Source organism: Mchenga conophoros, linkage group LG3 (genome assembly GCF_057382185.1).
Source record: "Mchenga conophoros isolate Kocher_MC1m ecotype Shallow Benthic linkage group LG3, M_conophoros_male_GT1.1, whole genome shotgun sequence".
Lineage (NCBI taxonomy): Eukaryota > Metazoa > Chordata > Actinopteri > Cichliformes > Cichlidae > Mchenga > Mchenga conophoros.
Genome location: NC_140528.1, coordinates 45,292,093 through 45,312,245, shown reverse-complemented (window position 1 = coordinate 45,312,245; position 20,153 = coordinate 45,292,093). Strand labels below are relative to the sequence as shown.

Genomic DNA, 20,153 nt, shown 5'->3' with positions numbered 1-20,153 from the left:
CCTGGGTCTGGGTGCAGTTCCCCCCTCCAGGGGCAAGGGTACCTAGACCCAGTTTGTAGAGTACGCTTGGGGAGTGTGATCGTGTGTCTGTCTCCACGTTGGTTGAGTGTGGCCCCCCCACACCCTCTAGCAGATCATTACATGAAGGAACCTTTTAAAAAAACAAGCGCGTCCATGCTCACAGGTGTACACACGGGTGATCATACCCACAAACTACACCCTTTTTGGCTCCTACTTCAAAGCACACTGTGTTCTGTTGATCTTATGTGCTGCACAATAATGTTTAATATTTAGTATTTACAGTCATATTCCCATGTATCATTGTGATGCTGTTTATTCTATTACTCTTGTTCTCTTCTGCTTGTTTTCTTTTTTTCTTTCTCAGCAGGTGATCCAGGTGATTGATATATGCATTTTTTATTTCTTTTTTTTCTCTGCTCATTCTGTCGGTTTTTGTTTTTTGCCCTTCTCCCCCGTCCCTCTTCTCAGCTGTTTTTCTTTCCCTCTTTCTTTCTCCCCTTCTTTCCCCCAGTCAAGTCTGTCCCGTATTCAGTAAGTGAAAATAAAATAAACAATAAAAGGTGAATCAAATGGACCATTACGGCAAGGCTGGGATGGTCAATTTGGTAAAGTAAATCCGTTGGGCATCTTTCTTTGCCTTTAGACAATAATTCTGATGGCAAAAGAGCCAAACGGGACAGGCAAAAAATAAATAAATAAAAATAAATAAATAAATAAATTTTAAAAAAAAATCCATGAATTCACATGGTAGGATTTGTAAAGAATTTATTCGTAAATTAGGGTGGAAAATAAGTATTTGGTCACCTCAAACAAGGAAAATCTCTGGCTCTCACAGACCTGTAACGTCCTCTGTAAGAAGCTGCTTTTCTGTCCCCCACTCGTTACCTGTATGAATGGCACCTGTTTGAACTCATCATCTGTATAAAAGACACCTGTCCACAGCCTCAAACAGTCAGACTCCAAACTCCGCCATGGCCAAGACCAAAGAGCTTTCGAAGGACACCAGGAAAAGTATTGTAGACCTGCACCAGACTGGGAAGAGTGAATCTACAATAGGCAAGCAGCTTGGTGTGAAAAAAATCAACTGTGGGAGCAATCATCAGAAAATGGAAGACATACAAGACCACTGATAATCTCCCTCGATCTGGGGCTCCACGCAAGATCTCATCCCGTGGGGTCAAAATGATCATGAGAACGGTGAGCAAAGATCCCAGAACCACATGGGGGGACTTGGTGAATGACCTGCAGAGAGCTGGGACCAAAGTAACAAAGGTCACCATCAGTAACACACTACAACGGCAGGGAATCAAATCCCGCAGTGCCAGACGTGTTCGCTGCTGAAGCCAGTGCATGTCCAGGCCCGTCTGAAGTTTGCCAGAGAGCACGTGGATGATACAGCAGAGGATTGGGAGAATGTCATGTGGTCAGATGAAACCAAAGTAGAACTTTTTGGTATAAACTCAACTCGTCGTGTTTGGAGGAAGAAGAATACTGAGTTGCATCCCAAGAACACCATACCTACTGTGAAGCATGGGGGTGGAAACATCATGCTATGGGGCTGTTTTTCTGCCAAGGGGACAGGACGACTGATCCGTGTTAAGGACAGAATGAATGGGGCCATGTATCGTGAGATTTTGAGCCAAAACCTCCTTCCATCAGTGAGAACTTTGAAGATGAAACGAGGCTGGGTCTTCCAACATGACAATGATCCAAAACACACCGCCCGGGCAACAAAGGAGTGGCTCCGTAAGAAGCATTTGAAAGTCCTGGAGTGGCCTAGCCAGTCTCCAGACCTCAACCCCATAGAAAATCTGTGGCGGGAGTTGAAAGTCCGTGTTGCTCGGCGACAGCCCCAAAACATCACTGCTCTCGAGAAGATCTGCATGGAGGAATGGGCCAAAATACCAGCTACTGTGTGTGCAAACCTGGTAAAGACCTATAGTAAACGTTTGACCTCTGTTATTGCCAACAAAGGTTATGTTACAAAGTATTGAGTTGTATTTTTGTTATTGACCAAATACTTATTTTCCACCCTGATTTACGAATAAATTCTTTACAAATCCTACCATGTGGATTCATTGATTTTTTTTTTTTTTTCACATTCTGTTTCTCACAGTTGCAGTGTACCTCTGGTGCAAATTACTGACCTCTGTCATCATTTTAGGTGGGGGAACTTGCACAATCGGTGGCTGACTAAATACTTTTTTGCCCCACTGTATACATTTTTCCCTATATGAAGTAATTCTTTTTTGAGCAAAAAACACAACAAAACAGAGCCTATTACTCTCGGTTTTACTCTCTCATTCTAGTCTAAACAACAGTGTCTCAGTAACTTTCCACTAGAGATGGTCCTCACTTATCTGCATTTTCCAAAGCAAGCGTGAGCCAGAGTCTGCAGCTTTCTACTCCCCAAGGACACATGGTCTAATGCCTTTATTTTTCAGGGCTCTGTCCACTCAATACTACACTATATAACTTTATTAACAAAAAGCATAGCATTATTGAGGCACTGCAAATTATTTAATTCTAACAGTCCCTCCTTTGATCTGCCCCATGGCAGATCAACACTATTAAAAGCCATCAAGCATCATCATGTCTGCTCATGTCCGATCCCCAATAGCCCTGTTTTCCAATAATCCTCGGATAGACCACAAATTACCCAAATAGCTGTAAGTATGAATAAGGAAACCCCAATAAACCTAATACACACTTTCCTGTTCTGGTGTCTTGGGTAAACCACGGCCTGAAGCCTGCCCTGGGGTCCTGCCCTCCTTTTCAGGCTGTTTGCGACCATTGCTGCTGCTGCTCACAGTGCTGTCCATCCTGGCTCTGGCCCCAGTTGGGGCAGTCCTCTCTCCAGTGTCCATGCTCACTGAGGTGAAACCTGGATCGTGTTCTGTATTTTGTCTGTATTTTCTGTATAACTTGTATATTTTATAGTGAAATGCCATCTTGCCATCATCTTAGTGGTAGCAATGAAAAGCAGTTAAGTATTGATAATCAAACAAGGGGAAAAACGCTGGCTTTCAAATAGCTTTCTGTTAATGCTTGTAATAAATAAAAGTATTTAGTTAGAGCACTAACAAAATTCTCCAAACAAAACAAACTTCAGGCCCATAGTTGTCTGCAGTTTTTGTGACCTTTTGAATGAATGTTAAACATAAACCATTGCAGCTTCTTCAGTCTGTTAAAAAGCCTTGACCCTGGAACACGAACCTTTTACCAGTCATGGAAAGTTTTATTACATTTGTGTAAATTATTGTCAACAATAACTCTAATGAAACTTTGAAATCCTGAGTTCTTTCTTTTGATATTATTGTAGCATCCCCGGTTGAAAATGGTTCACAATCCTTTTATTAAACAGCCGTGTATGTGAACACACCGTAAGAGCTACAACATACAGAATAAAAGACTATTAGTAAATCAAACAGTGTGTTACCTTTAACCTTTTGACTTATTCATTAATCACAAATTAATTCTCCTTACCTTACATAACAAATAATACTAAAACTTGTAAATTATTGCATATAACAGGGAAATCGTTGCATCGCTGCCTAAACATGACGAGGTACGTTAGCGCCCTCTAGTGGGTGAAAACTTAGCCTTTATGCTTAGTAGCGGTCAGCAGCTATATGCTCCGTAAAACAACCAAATACATATCTACAGGACAAACTTTGTTACAAACCTTGTTCCCTCATCAACCAGGTGCTAAGAAACTGCTTTCGACTCAGTGTTGCACCTTAATAGCCATTCTTTTTCCCATTCCCGTCCATTAACCATAGAGCACACCACCTCTCTGTGCATTAAAACTCGCGCTTCTGCTATATGGTTTACGCCACTTAATTTACAGCACCTTGTCGCTCTGTGACTTTCAAAATAAAAGCACCCGCTCCAACAATATAATAGTCACTCATAACTTTACAAAACACTTTACAAAATATTAATGAGGTCATTTACAATTATTGCCATCTTCATGCTCCTCCTCAGCGAATAACCTTTTTTCATTTGTTCATACAAACCTCTGTTCCTCGTGTGAAAAAAGGGAAAAAAATCGACAGAATTTTATGTTCCAAATAAACCAAAGATTGAAAAATCCTAAACATGTCCAGAGTCAGAATAGTCTGTAGAATCCTCTCTGAATTTGTGAGGTGAAAGTTTTGTTTTGTTCCTGATGTTTCCAGTTTTTTCTTAGTTTGACTGCTCACATTCATGGGTCCATTGTGTTTTAAGCCAATCCATGATCTTCGTTTAAACCTAATCCATCATGCTCAAACCTAACCAAGTAGATCTACAATTGCTAAACCTTATAGTAGTGGTAGTAGTAGTCTCAAAGTTAGTTTCACACTTTACATTCTTCTCTCAGAAAAATGAGAAAATTCTTGTAATGAAAAAATAGGATTAAATAAGATTAAGATTAAATATTGTGACTGTCTCACAAACTGCCGTGAGACTGAGTTGGCTGGTCAGGGCAGATCCAGCATGCCTCGCTCGGCCAGAAGCTGCTGAGTTCGTGTGTGCACCAGCATCAGGGCGTCGATGATGATGCGCAGGATGGGCGTAGCCTCCTGCTGGTTCTGCACACACACCAGCTGCAGAAAGTACTGTCTGTTGGGAAGGGCGAGGAAGACAAATTCTGCTGCCTGCCGGAGCACCCAGGGGTGGTGTGGGGCCAGCGCCACCTTGTAGGCATCCCTGAACGGATAATAGTATGTATGTTAGTCAGTTTTTACTCTAAACATGAGAGTTTGAGTCTGTCTGAGTACTTAAAAACAGACTGGTGGGGTTACCTGCTCAGCTCCCCCGGCGTTTTGTATTGTCCATTTTCATTCGGTCCTTCAGCCAAACCCTCCAACATTAGCTTCAGCCAGAGGAGGGAACGGTGCAGCCGGAGCAGCGTCCTGCAGCCTGAGTCTGTGCGGTACGAGAAGTTTACCATATCCGCTCTCAACTCCGCCTCCATCATGGATCTAACAGAACGATACGCCTCCAGAGAAAAATAAAACCGAAAATGACAGTGTCACAGTGTGATGCCAGGATTTTGTGAACTTTGACCTCACTATTTCTTCAGGAATGTCTTTGTTACCATTTAAAAACATCAACAATAAACCAAAATGTTAAAAAAAAACAAACAAGAAAATTCACATTTCTTTTTTGGCAGGTATACTAGAACATGGTTTGTGTTAGATGAAAATTTCACACAGTAATCCTCAAACTCACCCCTGTTTTTAATCCAAATGCTTCTGGGGTTTGTAGTCCAGCGGGTTTCCCATTAGCCTCTGCACTGTGTCTGAGTGACAGCTCTCGAATCAGCACAACCTTTTCTTGCACCTTCTGAGAGAAGAAACTGACCATCGGCCCAAGCGACTCCATGAACCTGAGGGCAAAAACATTGATGAGACCCTTCTGTGAAGATAACACGAGTGCTGTGAGAATCAGCTTTCACAGATTTTAGTATTTTTTAAAACTTTTTGTTTTTCCCTGCATCGTCATTTTTAATTTTGGACCTTAGTTTTATGTTAAATTAGTCAATCAAGAGCACATACCTAGAAAACATGCCCCTGTGAGACCACAGTGGGTAGCTGTGGGTAAACTCTGGGGATGTGTGGGTAAGACAACCCAACACTTGTCCAATGCACCCCCCAATGAGTGTGCCCGCACTGGGCTTGCCCATAGAAACATGTGGTGAGTTAAAGCTAACATGTTTTGTCTGATTGATTTTTAAACCCAGAAATGTTACATTTATTAGCATAAAATCAGATAGATGGACAGATAGATAGCTACTGTCCCCAATGGTGGATACTCACATGAAGCATGGCCAAAGTTTTAAACAATGACATCAGCACAAGTAGCTGCCGTAAGCCAAAATCTCAAACTGCTCTAAACACTTGTTTTCTGTGGGATTTCCTTAAATGATCACTTGTGAGCCTTGAAGCCACACCCACAATAAACTTTTCACATTACAGGGAGTGCAGAATTATTAGGCAAATGAGTATTTTGTCCACATCATCCTCTTCATGCATGTTGTCTTACTCCAAGCTGTATAGGCTTGAAAGCCTACTACCAATTAAGCATATTAGGTGATGTGCATCTCTGTAATGAGAAGGGGTGTGGTCTAATGACATCAACACCCTATATCAGGTGTGCATAATTATTAGGCAACGTCCTTTCCTTTGGCAAAATGGGTCAAACGAAGGACTTGACAGGCTCAGAAAAGTCAAAAATAGTGAGATATCTTGCAGAGGGATGCAGCAGTCTCAAAATTGCAAAGCTTCTGAAGCGTGATCATCGAACAATCAAGCGTTTCATTCAAAATAGTCAACAGGGTCGCAAGAAGCGTGTGGAAAAACCAAGGCGCAAAATAACTGCCCATGAACTGAGAAAAGTCAAGCGTGCAGCTGCCAAGATGCCACTTGCCACCAGTTTGGCCATATTTCAGAGCTGCAACATCACTGGAGTGCCCAAAAGCACAAGGTGTGCAATACTCAGAGACATGGCCAAGGTAAGAAAGGCTGAAAGACGACCACCACTGAACAAGACACACAAGCTGAAACGTCAAGACTGGGCCAAGAAATATCTCAAGACTGGTTTTTCTAAGGTTTTATGGACTGATGAAATGAGAGTGAGCCTTGATGGGCCAGATGGATGGGCCCGTGGCTGGATTGGTAAAGGGCAGAGAGCTCCAGTCCGACTCAGACGCCAGCAAGGTGGAGGTGGAGTACTGGTTTGGGCTGGTATCATCAAATATGAGCTTGTGGGGCCTTTTCGGGTTGAGGATGGAGTCAAGCTCAACTCCCAGTCCTACTGCCAGTTTCTGGAAGACACCTTCTTCAAGCAGTGGTACAGGAAGAAGTCTGCATCCTTCAAGAAAAACATGATTTCCATGCAGGACAATGCTCCATCACACGCGTCCAAGTACTCCACAGTGTGGCTGGCAAGAAAGGGTATAAAAGAAGAAAAACTAATGACATGGCCACCTTGTTCACCTGATCTGAACCCCATTGAGAACCTGTGGTCCATCATCAAATGTGAGATTTACAAGGAGGGAAAACAGTACACCTCTCTGAACAGTGTCTGGGAGGCTGTGGTTGCTGCTGCACGCAATGTTGATGGTGAACAGATCAAAACTCTGACAGAATCCATGGATGGCAGGCTTTTGAGTGTCCTTGCAAAGAAAGGTGGCTATATTGGTCGCTGATTTGTTTTTGTTTTGTTTTTGAATGTCAGAAATGTATATTTGTGAATGTGGAGATGTTATATTGGTTTCACTGGTAAAAATAAATAATTGAAATGGGTATATATTTGTTTTTTGTTAAGTTGCCTAATAATTATGCACAGTAATAGTCACCTGCACACACAGATATCCCCCTAAAATAGCTAAAACTAAAAATTACTTCCAAAAACATTCAGCTTTGATATTAATGAGTTTTTTGGGTTCATTGAGAACATGGTTGTTGTTCAATAATAAAATTATTCCTCAAAAATACAACTTGCCTAATAATTCTGCACTCCCTATATATTGTGATATAGCTCTATTTTTATTTTGCCTGGGTGGCAAAATACGCTTCCGTACTAAAAGGCCTAAAGTAAAACAAAAAGGACACTTTTTTTCAACTGTGAATCATGCAAAGTCAAAGAATAAGAGTAATAATACTGTCGAGCTGTTTGTGTACTTCAGCAGCTGGTCCCAGCTCTTCAGATATGGCTCCAGCAGGATATCTTCGTTGTTTGCCAGGCTGGATTTCAGGTACAGCAGCAGATGTGAAGCCTGAAATGACTGGCCGGGGCACTCCTTTACGAGGGACAGGGCTCCATCTGGCTCCGCCCACTGCTCAGGGGCCCATGGAGGCTCCGGCTAAAAGAGAGAAACTTTTTTTTTACTAAACAACAAGATAGTTACTGTTATCATGATCATGTTAGTTTCTCTTTGTTTCTCTTCTTCATTTCTAGTCTCTTCATGATAGACTTTGTATTTGCGTTCACATGTCCTTAGTCAGTTTTAATAATTTAATTAAAAATATAGCATTATATATATTATTAAATATCATTCAAACCGTTCTAGTTTAACTAAAACTATTAACTTTAGGTGAAGTATTGACTAATTTTATGTCCAAACATTTTGTTGAAGAGATATTAATCGAAACTCTCCTATGGCAGGCTGTACTTTCCAGCAGTACCAGTTTGTACTGCATGATGGTGCAGCAAGTCACTGTTAGCTTTATTTCACCAGGTATGTCTTAAAACAGACATTTGTATTCATACAGGTGTTCTGGAAAAACAAAACAACAGTCCTCTAAGAAAAATTTGATTGGATCACTCAGAAGAGCTTTTTAAAGGTTTAGATTTTTTGTGAACATTACAGGTTTTTATTTATTGTGCAACTTACATGTATATAAGTGGAATTAATCTTACCTTCTGGTGGTAAAAACTCAAACATGGCTGCCAGGGGCTGCCACAGTCCCGGACTCCACCCTGGGCTGAAACAAACAGATGACAAACCAACCAAACAAAACTCTGGTTAGACAAATAAGATGCAAACCTCATCAGCTGTGACTCATAATAATTGCAGAGTTAATATATTAAATGATTGCATTTGGTAATAAAGTTGGTTAAAAAGAAGCAATGTTCAGTTAACATTATTAACTTTAGGATTTCTGGTAATGTAGTTTTGATTTTAGAGTTCATCATATGTTTATCAATGTAAAATAAAAATATAAAAGTAGCTAGTGCAGTGCTTCCAAACTCTAAAAATCTAATGTGCGTTATTCTTACTTTTTTTTTAAATTTATTTTGGGACTCGTAGAGTAGCTCTGTTATTTATACTGGGCTTTTATACAGCCCGACTTACACAATGAGCTCACTTTCTTTTGACTGGCCAAATTCTGGAAGCCTGCTGAGGGGCAGCTGAAGTCCGCTGAAGTCTAGTTTTCTCTCTGTCCACACTTTTTCTAAGTAGCAGGGTATTTTAGGCTGATAAAAAGCTAGGAAGACAGCTTTACCGGATAAAATTGTAAGTTAACATGAGCTTATCTGTAGAACATGTTATCATAAACAAGTGAGTTAAGGTTAGCTTGCTAGGGTTAGGGGGTACCTTAACTCACTTGCTAACATTGATGCTAAAATTACTTTATGAAGCCTTACTAACGTGATTATTTACTGAGGGTTATTTTTCCCCCCATAAAAAGTAAGCCAGGCAGGCGTTTATCAGATCAGTGATTCTGGCTGATATCAGCAAACATTAGCTTACCTGATATTATTTGATACCAATAATATCAGGTAAGCACTTACTGACTAACCTTAGCTTGCTTGCTAATGCAAATGATACAAAAACAAAGCAACAAAACCAAACACAAACTATCTCGAGCCTCCCTAAAAACTCACCTTCACCTGATTGGCCAACTTCTGGAAACCTGTTGAGGGGAAGCACCCAGTGCTTTGTAAACTTAAACAGAGTCTAGGAGTGAATTTTTGCTTCCCGAGGTTGAATTTATATACTTTCAACTCAATATTTGATACTTTGACCATATAAAATGTATGGTCTTTCATATATCTGTATCTAGTTATTTATGACAGAATAAGCAGAATAGATCATCTTTAAGTGTCTTAACACTACTTGAGCAAATATACTTTGTTACAGTCTATGGTAGAAAATAACTGAGAGTTGGAACCAACAGTGACGAAGGAAACTCACGCAGCCAGAAAGAGCTGATGAAGAGGAGCAGAGCCAACATGGCCGACAGCAGCACGTAACGAAGCAGCGGTGTCCGTCTGAGGAAAACCATGGTGACCAAAACACACATACACGCACACACACACACACGCACACACACACACACACACACACACACACACACAATCAGCCAAACCACACAGATTTGCCTGGGATCCTCACTTTTTTCTCACACAAATTAAAACACGCACACATCATCTACCGTTACTTCATACCATGCTCTCACTATTAGTCACTCTCTCGGGATCAAAGGTCGCTCACTCCCACAGGTGTAAACACACGGGGACAACCTTTGCTCCTGACCTTCTTTGTGTAGCAGCTTATCTTAGCCCATTTTATCTTAACCGCATGTCATCCGCAGAGCTTTGCTGACTGAAACCTGCACTGATCAGACCTCACAGAGACAGTTTTTTTATACACTGATTGGATCTTTTTGCAACAAAAAAAAAAAAAAACATCAACGCTGACCAGGTGATATTTGTGTATCTCGGAAGCTGCAGAGGAAGCTGGTGGTTCTCAATGTCTTTTACGGCGATTATACTCACCGTTCTTGCCCTTGGTACAACAGTGCTGTATGGCAGTTCCAAATGGATATGGTTGTGTGACGACACCACTCCTCGTGCCCAAAGCAATCAATGTGGTGGGTATAATGTGGCCCACATTTAATCTTCAAAAAGCTGTTACTATGAATGACCCCTGTGGCTGTTAATTGAACTGCAGGCAGCGAGCTGCTATCACCCACAACATCCACTTACAACGTATTACTACTCTATACTGTATGTCATGAGTGTTGTACAGCAGCTGAAAAGGCAGCACATATTAAGGTTTTGCAGTTACATGACTTAAACCTGCCAGTTACAAAGGCCTAGTAACCAGTTAGTGACCCCCTTCCAAGATGGGCATTCCCCTCCTGGCTGGCGAAAACCATCTTGCGATTGCTTTGGTTGCTAGCAGTTTGCCATGGTCACCTGAATATTGTATGGAAGATGCCAGCTTGTTCCGAAACACTCGCTAACAACTCACCGAGCTGTAGGAAGCTTGCAAACCAGAATCGGAGACAATGCAGAGGCATAACTTTTACTTTTAGAGTCCTCTATTTCCAATTTCCATTTCACTTTTTCTAACTTCACTAGAGCTCAAAATACAGAACAGCTGCTTGCCCATAGTTTGCATTTTCCACACACTTGTTTGGGCAACCAAACCAACAAGAATGAGGGTTTTGGTGCAGCACTGTACACCTCTTTGCAACCAGTCTCCCCTTGTAACTACTGGTAACCAGTCACCAATAGGTCAGGAAATATAAACTTTTCTCTATTTTGGAAGTGATTCTGTAAGCCTCAGCAAATGTAACTTTAGTAACAGGTCTCAACCTCCAGGAATCACTTGGCAAATACAGTAGACCCCCAGAATTCACGAGGGTTACATTCCTAGAGCACGCATGAATTGTTGAAAACCATGAATTTTGGATATGGTAAAAAAATGCTAATGTTGTCAATAAATGCCTATTTTTTTATAGTTTAAACAGTTTAAAGATTCGGCAGGGGGTTCTGCAAACAATTATCGGTTAGGTTCTAAGCAAAAATCCCCAAATGACTGAGTCCACAAACACTGAGCCACGACTTCTCAGGGGTGGATTGCAAACAATTTGCCCTCACAACCCCTGATCTTTAAGCCTGTGCGACTGGGACCTAAATCCTGTGTGCAGCCACATCAGGTTTTATTTTTGTGTTCAAACGTCACATCCTTAGATCCTTTAGATTTCCATCTCACGTTCATCAGACAGGAATGAGTCCAAAGGCTGTTTGAGGTAACTGAGAGACTCAAGGAACATTTTTATTTTTAAGTGGAAATACAAAGTGTTTCACATGTGACAAAGCATTGCATAGGGCACAATTAAGGACAGCAGATTCCAGTCCAACATTAGAAACAGAAACCTTTGATTGTAGAAGACGAACATATCTTGATTGTTTTACAACATAATTAATCAAGAGGAGACACAAACCTGATGAGGAAGTGATTTATTGATGGGGAAACCACACAGGTAGCATCTGCAGCTTCTAGGGGTTGCTAAAAGACACATTTTTTTTATCAACACATCTGCAGGTCTCACTGACAGGTTGATTCGACTGATGTCTTTGGTGCATAATTCAATGCGCCCTGCTTGCTTGTGCAAAAAGTCTTTGTGCATATGTGGGTTCTTGTGCTTATATTTAAGGTAAAAATAATGAACAAGGGTTCTGTTAAAACTTGAGGTAAGACTAAAGGTTATGATTACTTCAATACAACAAGTATGGCTCTTATTTGCGGAACAACGATGTTCTGTTTGATAAGGGTAAATAAAGGTTTATTAGAGGTGCCTCAACTTTGTTGAGGTCTGAGTTATTGCAAAAATAGAAGAGATGAATAAAAGTTAAAGGGCTCTAAGATTCGTGAGGAGAAAGAGTGCTAAAAAAAGAGGTCACTATGGTAGAAAAAGTTCTTATTCACACTTTTAAGTAAAAGTTAAAGGATCAAGATTTTAGTTTGAGGTCTTGCCTTCCCATTTCACTCAATGAGTGACTCATACAATTATTTTAAGTCTTATTTTTAATGTTAGAAGCTGTTCATAATATAAAAAAAAAAGACCTGCAGGAAAATTAAAGCTTAAGAAAATATGAAACCTCAGATGTACTTTTTGAGTTTTAGTCTTTTGGAGTGAGCAGGGGTTAGCCTGCTTTAGCCTGATTGCCACTTAGTCTGTCCTATTTGTATTATTAATAGATTTTAAAAGCTTTAAGATGACCTCGATTAGCCCAGTCTCATTCTCAGAGTTCCAAATACTGCCATGTTTCTTAGCCAGTGGCATCTCAAAGATAAAATGAAAATTGGTGTTTGTTCTTCATGTATCGACGCTTGTGAAGGGCCCTTTCGTATCATGCCATTTAAACATAATTTTTTAACATAAGGCCATACTTATTGCTAGGGCTGTTCGATATAACGATATATATCGGATGACGATATAAAAACGTTTCATTTTACGCTATCGTTTGTTTCGTGGTGTCGCAAAATAAACTGTTTACGGCAATATTTTTTCATGGTTTTGATGGTCACTGTAGTGGCTATATTAATTTCTTAAAGTTCTCTCTTTCTCTTATATTTAATATAACCACACTACAGACGGACAAGCGTCTCTTTTTATGGGTTGTCGTTAGCAACAACGATGGTAAAACCATCGCATGTCCGCTTGTTTATTTTCCACATAAACCTTTCACAATAAAGCTCAAGATCCTATTGAGGCTTTTCAAAATAAACGGAATCACGTGAAAGATGCAGAGTATTGACGGATGAGAAGCAAAAAAAGAGCCGTCAGGTGCTAAAAAGAACAGGCTTTTCCCCGCAGCACGCCGTGTAATAAATACAAAGAAAACGGCGGCCTTTACAACTTATGTCTAAAAATGTGTAGTTTCATGCATCGGTTAAAACACTCAACTCCAGGTACAAGATGCCCAGCTGGAAACACTTCACCTACCCGAGATTCACAGAATTTACAGAAAATATTAAATTTTTTGTGATTTATATCGTTATCGGACGATAGATGTTTTATATCGGGATATGAGATTTTGGTCATATCGCACAGCCCTACTTATTGCCTTTAAAAAAAAACCAAACAAACTTGACCAAGTAGTTTTCCGTGCCTACAGCTAACTAATTTCTTTTAGCAGCCCCATTTCCTTGAGAGGTTTTTTTTTTCTTATATAACTTTAATCATTTTTCTGGTTAAAAAAGTCTCCACTGAGTCGCTGCACTCTCTTTGGGTATACAGTGGTATTACACCAAACTACTGCTTTTTCTTTAACACAGTGTTTAGTTCTGTTGAGCTTTTCAGCTTTAATTTGATTTTGAAGGATTTAAACAATTTTTGAAATAAGTAGCTTTAAAAGAGGACTGTTAGATATGTCAGGACAATCAAGCCAAAGGAAACCTATCAATAGGACAACAGCAGCATCAGATAGAGTGGCAGTATTTGACGCCATGGGACTTGACTGCTTTGCATGGGTTTAGCACAGATATTAAGGGATAAGTATGGTTTATTTTAGCCTAAATTCCTAAAAACACATTAAATACCTTTTATTCTTTTTCTTTTTTTTTTTCAATAAATCAAGCTACAGGTAGCCTATTTCCTCAAAAAACAGTTTCATAAACAGTTTGGGCCAGTGTGTAGTAAATATTGCACACATTAGTTCAGGGAAAGATTAATGGCTTCAGGTTAAAAAAAACAAAAAACACAAAACCCAGATTTAGACGTTCTCACGTATAAAAGAAAGCAGTTTGCGCTGAGGTCAGGAGAAACTGTCGGCTTTAACCTGCAGGACGTCACTCACACCAGGACGCGTCTGAAGAACCTGAAGGGGCACAAAAATGACAACATGAAGGTGGTCTGTGCTTAAAGTCTCTCTGAGTTTTAAAGCTGACCTAAAAAAAACTTCCTCTCCAGTTAAGTCCTCCAGAGTTGGGTTTATTTAAAGGAAATTAGATCCTTGGTAAATCCAACCATGACCATTTACAGATTTACAGGAAAATACAAAAACATTGTGGTTAAGTAGTACAAGCATGTTCTGACCACTGAGTTTGACGTTGTGGGATTGCATTTGTACAGATTTGTATGCCTGCACCGTTATACGGATGTATCCTGAATTGGTCAGAGGGTTTCTGTCTGTAGACAGTTTGTCACAAATGTCCGAAAATCACACGAGTGCAGAGTGAACTGATGCACTCTGCTTGTTGAAAGCACACTTCCAGAAGTATTTTGAGAGCTTGAAAAACTTGTAGAACTGCTTCTGCAGTTCTAAAAACAAAGCAAGTTGTAAAGTGACTGTCAGTGATGTCAGTTGTTTGTGATGTTTGTGATGATTTATTAAGTATTCATGAAGCCGATAGTGACCAAAGTGTTGTCTTTGAGCAATTCAGAGCAGGGTTTATTTATGACTGGCACGTCTCAGGCACATCATTCCAAGAAAAACATTAGACCCAAGTCCAGAGCTTTGCAGACCCATGTTGTAGCTATGTACAGTCACCAGGGGGCAGTGTCAGGAACTTGTGGGACAAGCAGCAAATGTGAGCTACTCTTGTTTATATTTGTGTTTTATTTGATGTTTTAATGTTTCATGTTAAACATAAGTGAAGTACATTTGAGGGGAACTATTCTGCTAATTTACTGTTCCACATTTTTATTCTAGATTAGCTTTTAGTGATTCACAGTTAAAAATAATCCTTCTTTGTCTTATACTTGGCTTTTTTGTAGTTCCTCAAGGGTGATTGATCATATTTGTGGAGCCTGCTGAGGAGCAGCTGATTTAGCCCCCTGCCCATAAGCCCAGTCTTATTTTCTCTCAGTGCACACTTTACATTGAAATAAATATTTGTCTGCTTGTCCTGACAGCCAATCAAAGAGCAGTATTTATAACTCACCTTCAGTGTACTGAGAATCTCTCCAAACAGATGTTGTGCTTCCTCAGTGTCCGGTTCTTCAAAGTAATCTGACGCAGAGACCTCGACAATGATTGACCTGATGTTCTCACACTCACCTGCACAGGTACACAGAGGAGTCATCAGCAATCATTGATTAATAATAATCTCACATTTCTGTGTTGCCTTCAGTTACAGAGACTCACTGTGGAAGTGCAGGATGGCCTGACCGCTCACGGGCGTGTGTGTCAAGATCAACGTCTGCAGGTTCTTCTTCAGTCCAGCCTTACACAGCTCTGTCGCCGCCTGCAGGCCGAGGTCAGTAATACGCTCCAACTCCAGCACCTGTAGCTGAGCACAGTTGCGTACTGCACACAAAACACACAACAAAAAAACCCCCACACAGCTAATGGTATAATGCATTGTATTTTTACACCAAAATAAACTGTAACTTTACAGTTACTACGGATTTAATCTGTACAAGCATGTAGGAGAAGAAACAAAAATGTCAATAACCATATTTTTCACTGACCAGCAGCAACCAACCCCTGAGTCCCACAGCCAGCTCCGCCCACACTGAGAGAGCGGAGGTGTGGCCAGCAACGGCCAATTGTCTGCAAGCAGCGGTTACCAAAACGAGTTGGCTGTTGGCTGGAAATATTGAAGAGAGAAAAAGACTGGTGTCAAGGTGACTCAAATCTGCTCATTTGTTCCTGCACTCTAGACTGGATTCACAGCAGACAGGACAGGAATTTTTTTTTTTTTTAGAAAAAGGGAAACAGATTTGTTGTTTTTCAGTATGGAGCTATCACAGTGGACTGTGTGTGTGTGTACTAACCAGGGATGAGCAGGCGCCACCTGCAGGCTGGTGATGCTCCTGCATCCAGCACCCAAAGCCCAGAGAACCTCCTGACCGAGAGGATCTGATGAACTCCTGCAGAGGACCAGACAGACAGTCGAGTAAGCGGACAGACAGGTGAAGAAGGGGACAGGTAAACAGCCTCACCTGTATGTGAGCATCTGCAGGTTCCTGCTGTAGCAGCTGGCCAGCCACAGGGTCCTATCGGTGAGGATGTGGGGACACTGAGAGATAGACAGGTGGAGCAAGCTGCCCCCTGCTGACCGCAGCAGGGCCTCCACCCCGGGCTCCACACTCCCTCTGATTGACACACAAACAGACGTATGCCAACTACAGTACCCACAATCCACTCAGAGGACAGCTTTCTTCTCTTGTAACGTCTCAGAAACCTGTTAATGCACTGAGCACTGACCAATCAGATAACAGCTGCGTTACCATGACAACATGCATTTCAAAAAGATAAGAAAAGCTTGTACATTTCCTCGGTAGCAGCATTAATCCTTGAGAGCGGTGTGTGTTTGTGGGCTTGGATTTTTGATTTTGTAGGGACACAACTCACACAGTCACACTGTGGGGACAAAAATTAATCCTCAAAATGTAAATAATTAGGTTTGAATGAGGGCTTGAATAGTGGCATTGTAAAGCGCTTTGGGTGGCTTGAAAAGCGCTATATAAATCCAATCCATTATTATTATTATTGACTCAGTGGTTATTTTTGGTTTAAATCATCACCGTCTGGACATTTTGGCTTGCCAGTAACATTAAAGACTTAACCTATGCTTGGGCTACAACCAGGGCCCTCAGAAGTACAGAAAGTCAAACCTTGAGTTTAATTTACCGTATGTTTCTGTGGTAATCCTCTCGCGTCTCGTTGGCTCGACGACTTCGAGGCTTCAGGTTGCTGAGCACCACGGCCTGAGTTTGAGTGCACCACTGTGACAGCGTCGTCAGGAACTACACACAAAGAAAAACATTTTAAATGTGAAAATAAACATTTTAAAGTATAAACCTAATAATTCCTGCATTTTTTCCCTGACAACATCTTTCATGTAGTCACTCTGCCACACAGTTTAATACTACAAGACAGTAACTGTTTATTGAATAAAAATCTGATTTTGGAGTATTACTGAATAAAGAATATTCTGCCTAATTAAGGTTTCTATGTGTGAACACAGTTTTAAATTAGCAACAATTTTAAAACTGAGACAAAAAGCAAACACATATTTATTTTGTATAGATGCTGCTCTTTCTTTTATCTTTCTGTTGAAGCTACTATGCCCCATCTTGTAATTGCAAGGCTAAAATTATGGAAAAAAGACAAATTCCAAGTATGAAGTCAAAAAAGAAAACCAACCAGCCAAGCTTAAGTTTGGATGGAAATACCCAAACTGAAAGCATGAAGTGGTTAGTGTTGCAGTTTTCAGTTTCTTTCATGCAAAGTGGAGGTGACCTTGGCATTCTGCTAGTGACTAAAGCAATCACATGTATGTTTTTGCAAACATGCACAATACACATTTTCCCCTAGCAACCAGTGGTTGCCAGGGGGTCACTGACTAGTTTCTAAACCTGTGTGAGTGGGGCGTTATTCCCTTCACCCTACACTGTCACCATGACTGTCACATGTCCAAAATGGCGGACAAGTTAAATGTTACATGGCCAGCAGATTATCAGGGACAGCTATAAGAGGATGACATTAGTAACTATCTGAAGATGATGAGGACTTCGATACCTCTGTAGACACTCTGGCATTCTCCAGCTGGAGGCGTGTCCAAACAGCAGGGTGCCTGGCAACGAACCGCCAATCAGAGCACACCTCGGCTGCACGCAGCATTGAGCGCACGTCCAAATATGGGAAGATGCAAAAAAGGCCCGCCCTCAGCCGCAGGGTGTCTGCTACCAGCTGTCTGTCACCAAAGCAACGGGAGGGTGTGGAGCGGACGGAAGAGGGGGTATCTGGGTCAGGAGAGCAGAGTAATGAAAGGCAGAAGCTTTTATTGTGAAGCAGCCACAGGAAGTTTTGCATTAAAGCAGCCTGTAACAGCCAGAGGGGAAAAGAAAGACCACAGGAATGATGGGCAGAAATTATATACCTGATCCAGGTGTGTGTGTCCTGGCAAAGATGAGTCTCCTCATCTCAGCACTGGTCCACAGTTCCTCCTCTTCCTCCTCTTCCTCCTCTTCCTCCTCGTCTTCCTCCTCGGTGCTATGGTGACGAAAGTTTCTTTTCTTCCACGTTCTCCCCCATCCCTCTTCCGCAGTCCTGAAATCACAGCAGAAGAAAGACTTGCTCTTTAAAATTTTAAGCCCTGTTCAAAATAAAAGTCACAAAACAAACATCTGCATACCAGAACCTCTCCCTCCTCCCATCTTCTCCTCCTTCTCCTCTCTCTCGTTGAGTCCAGGGTTGGGCGTAGGGATTCGGATGGAGATGGGTTGATGCCGCCTCGCAATTCCAACCCCCCGAACCCAGAGACGAGGTTCGCATTCGTCCAGCAAGACCACTTGATGACAGAAACCGAGAGGAGGAGGAGGTGTGAGCGTTTCACTGACACTGTAAACTCTTTGAAAGAGTCAGGTGTGTTCAGGTACCTGTAGCGATGGTGTCCATGCAGCTGCTCTCCCAGCCTGTAGGAGCTCGACACGCTATAACTCCTCTGGAAGAGCAGGATGAGGAAATGTTGAGTGAGACCTAACAAATTCCAGGTCCTGCTCCTCTCTATAGACAATACATACTCTCATGAATACTTTAATCAAAGATGTTTGTTTGTATTTCCCACCCTGTTTCCAATGGTTTCCTGCATCTTATTTGCAATGATGTCATCAGTGCTGCCATCCAGACTGCGTCCCCCTTGGCTCCGTGTAGGTTCGTAAACCTCAGTGAGCAAATAGGGCTCGGTGTATGCGTACCCGTCACTGTCTGGGAAGAGGTTGCGATGTTCGTGCGAGCCAAGCATCAGGAGCCGTCTCTCTGCGCAATCTGCTCGCTCCAGCAGTGTCTCAATGAACATCTGTAATCAAGCGAAGCACCACAACAGAAAGATTTTATCAGATTTGCTGACTTCTGTATGTTTACTGTAAGCTGCATCTGAATACCAAAGGTTTTTGATAGGAATTACTAACACACCCCACAATCATGAACTAACATGAAGTTGTAAGAGGTTCTCTTACACTATGAAGCACCAAGACATGACTAAAGAAAACTGAATTGAGTGGAATATCTCATTCCAGCTCTACAGTCCTTAGCATCGCCAGCAGCCAATGTCCTTGAGAAGAGAGGCTGTCTTTAGTTACAATTCAGGAAGAACAATGAGGTTTTCATCCTAGTCAGGAAGCACTGGACCAGCTCTTCTCAAGGATATTCAGGAATATGTGGGCGTTTGCCCAAGGCAATAAGACAGACTTGTGCTCAGTGGCTTTTGGACTTCACCAGGACATTACTGGACAGTCTGGCTCTGATGGCTTTATTGAGCAATGAGCTCCAGCATGGATCAGGAAATTGGACCTCAAAGTCTGAGGACAGGTTGGAAATGATCGCTACCCCAAGTGGAAGAGTTCAAGTATCTCGGGGTCTCGTTAATGGGTGAGAGAAGAAAGCAGCAGGAGATTGATGAATAGACTGGTGTGGCATTGCGGTGATGCAGACCCTGTACCGGTCTGATGTGGTGAAAAGAGAGCTGAGCATGAAAGTAAAGCTGTTGTTTTACATTACCACCCTCACATGTGGCCACAGGTTCTGGGTAGTGACAGAAAGAATGAGGTTTAGGGTCTCTGCCGTTTGGTTGGTACTCTGAGTAGAGCCGCTACTCCTCCACACTGAGTTAGCCTTTGACTCGGATGCCTCCTGGGACCCTTCTGGGTGAGGTGTTTTGGGCATGTCCAACTGAGAGGAGGCTCTGGGACAGACCCAGGACTGGCTGGAAAGCTGTAGTAGGGGAAGAGGACGAGGCAAACAAGGCAGGGTTTGCCTTAGAGCAAGTTTGATGAGTCACTTTTGGGTTTGTTATTGAAATCGAATATTTTGGGTATTTTTGTGAATGTCTTGTAGTTTTCCTTCCTTTGTGATTGTTCACGCCACTCGCATTAGTTTCACTGTGTGTGTGC

General features: G+C 41.7%; 2 protein-coding genes and 1 long non-coding RNA gene across 7 annotated transcripts in view; 1 reads left to right on the top strand and 2 right to left on the bottom strand.

Annotated features, from left to right (window-relative positions):
- Window positions 1–3,249: 3,249 nt before the first annotated feature.
- Window positions 3,250–10,096, bottom strand: LOC146578956 (ceramide-1-phosphate transfer protein-like). Its single transcript, XM_085259928.1, has 6 exons — window positions 9,710–10,096; window positions 8,431–8,495; window positions 7,692–7,873; window positions 5,239–5,395; window positions 4,809–5,005; window positions 3,250–4,713 (listed from the first exon to the last, which is right to left on the bottom strand). The coding sequence occupies exons 1-6, from the start codon at window positions 9,816–9,818 to the stop codon at window positions 4,485–4,487; spliced, it is 939 nt and encodes a 312-aa protein (XP_085116054.1). The 5' UTR covers window positions 9,819–10,096; the 3' UTR covers window positions 3,250–4,484.
- Window positions 10,097–10,160: 64 nt separating this feature from the next.
- LOC146578955 (uncharacterized) lies at window positions 10,161–15,863 on the top strand. The gene is made up of 3 exons (XR_014890166.1): window positions 10,161–10,388; window positions 15,386–15,511; window positions 15,732–15,863. It is a non-coding gene; the product is annotated as an uncharacterized LOC146578955 (long non-coding RNA).
- LOC146578953 (F-box only protein 41-like) overlaps window positions 11,550–20,153 on the bottom strand; it is a 31,810-nt gene continuing 23,206 nt past the window's right edge. For all 5 annotated transcript variants that reach the window (XM_085259867.1, XM_085259859.1, XM_085259844.1 and 2 more), the window contains exons 6-17: window positions 18,830–19,060; window positions 18,642–18,706; window positions 18,398–18,553; window positions 18,143–18,312; window positions 17,782–18,005; window positions 16,891–17,006; window positions 16,200–16,352; window positions 16,032–16,127; window positions 15,726–15,844; window positions 15,400–15,561; window positions 15,197–15,312; window positions 11,550–14,130 (exon numbers count right to left, since the gene is read on the bottom strand). In XM_085259867.1, the coding sequence (XP_085115993.1) occupies window positions 14,068–14,130; window positions 15,197–15,312; window positions 15,400–15,561; window positions 15,726–15,844; window positions 16,032–16,127; window positions 16,200–16,352; window positions 16,891–17,006; window positions 17,782–18,005; window positions 18,143–18,312; window positions 18,398–18,553; window positions 18,642–18,706; window positions 18,830–19,060 (1,671 nt within the window). In that variant the 3' untranslated portion in view covers window positions 11,550–14,067. The remainder of the gene's footprint in view (window positions 14,131–15,196; window positions 15,313–15,399; window positions 15,562–15,725; window positions 15,845–16,031; window positions 16,128–16,199; window positions 16,353–16,890; window positions 17,007–17,781; window positions 18,006–18,142; window positions 18,313–18,397; window positions 18,554–18,641; window positions 18,707–18,829; window positions 19,061–20,153) is intronic.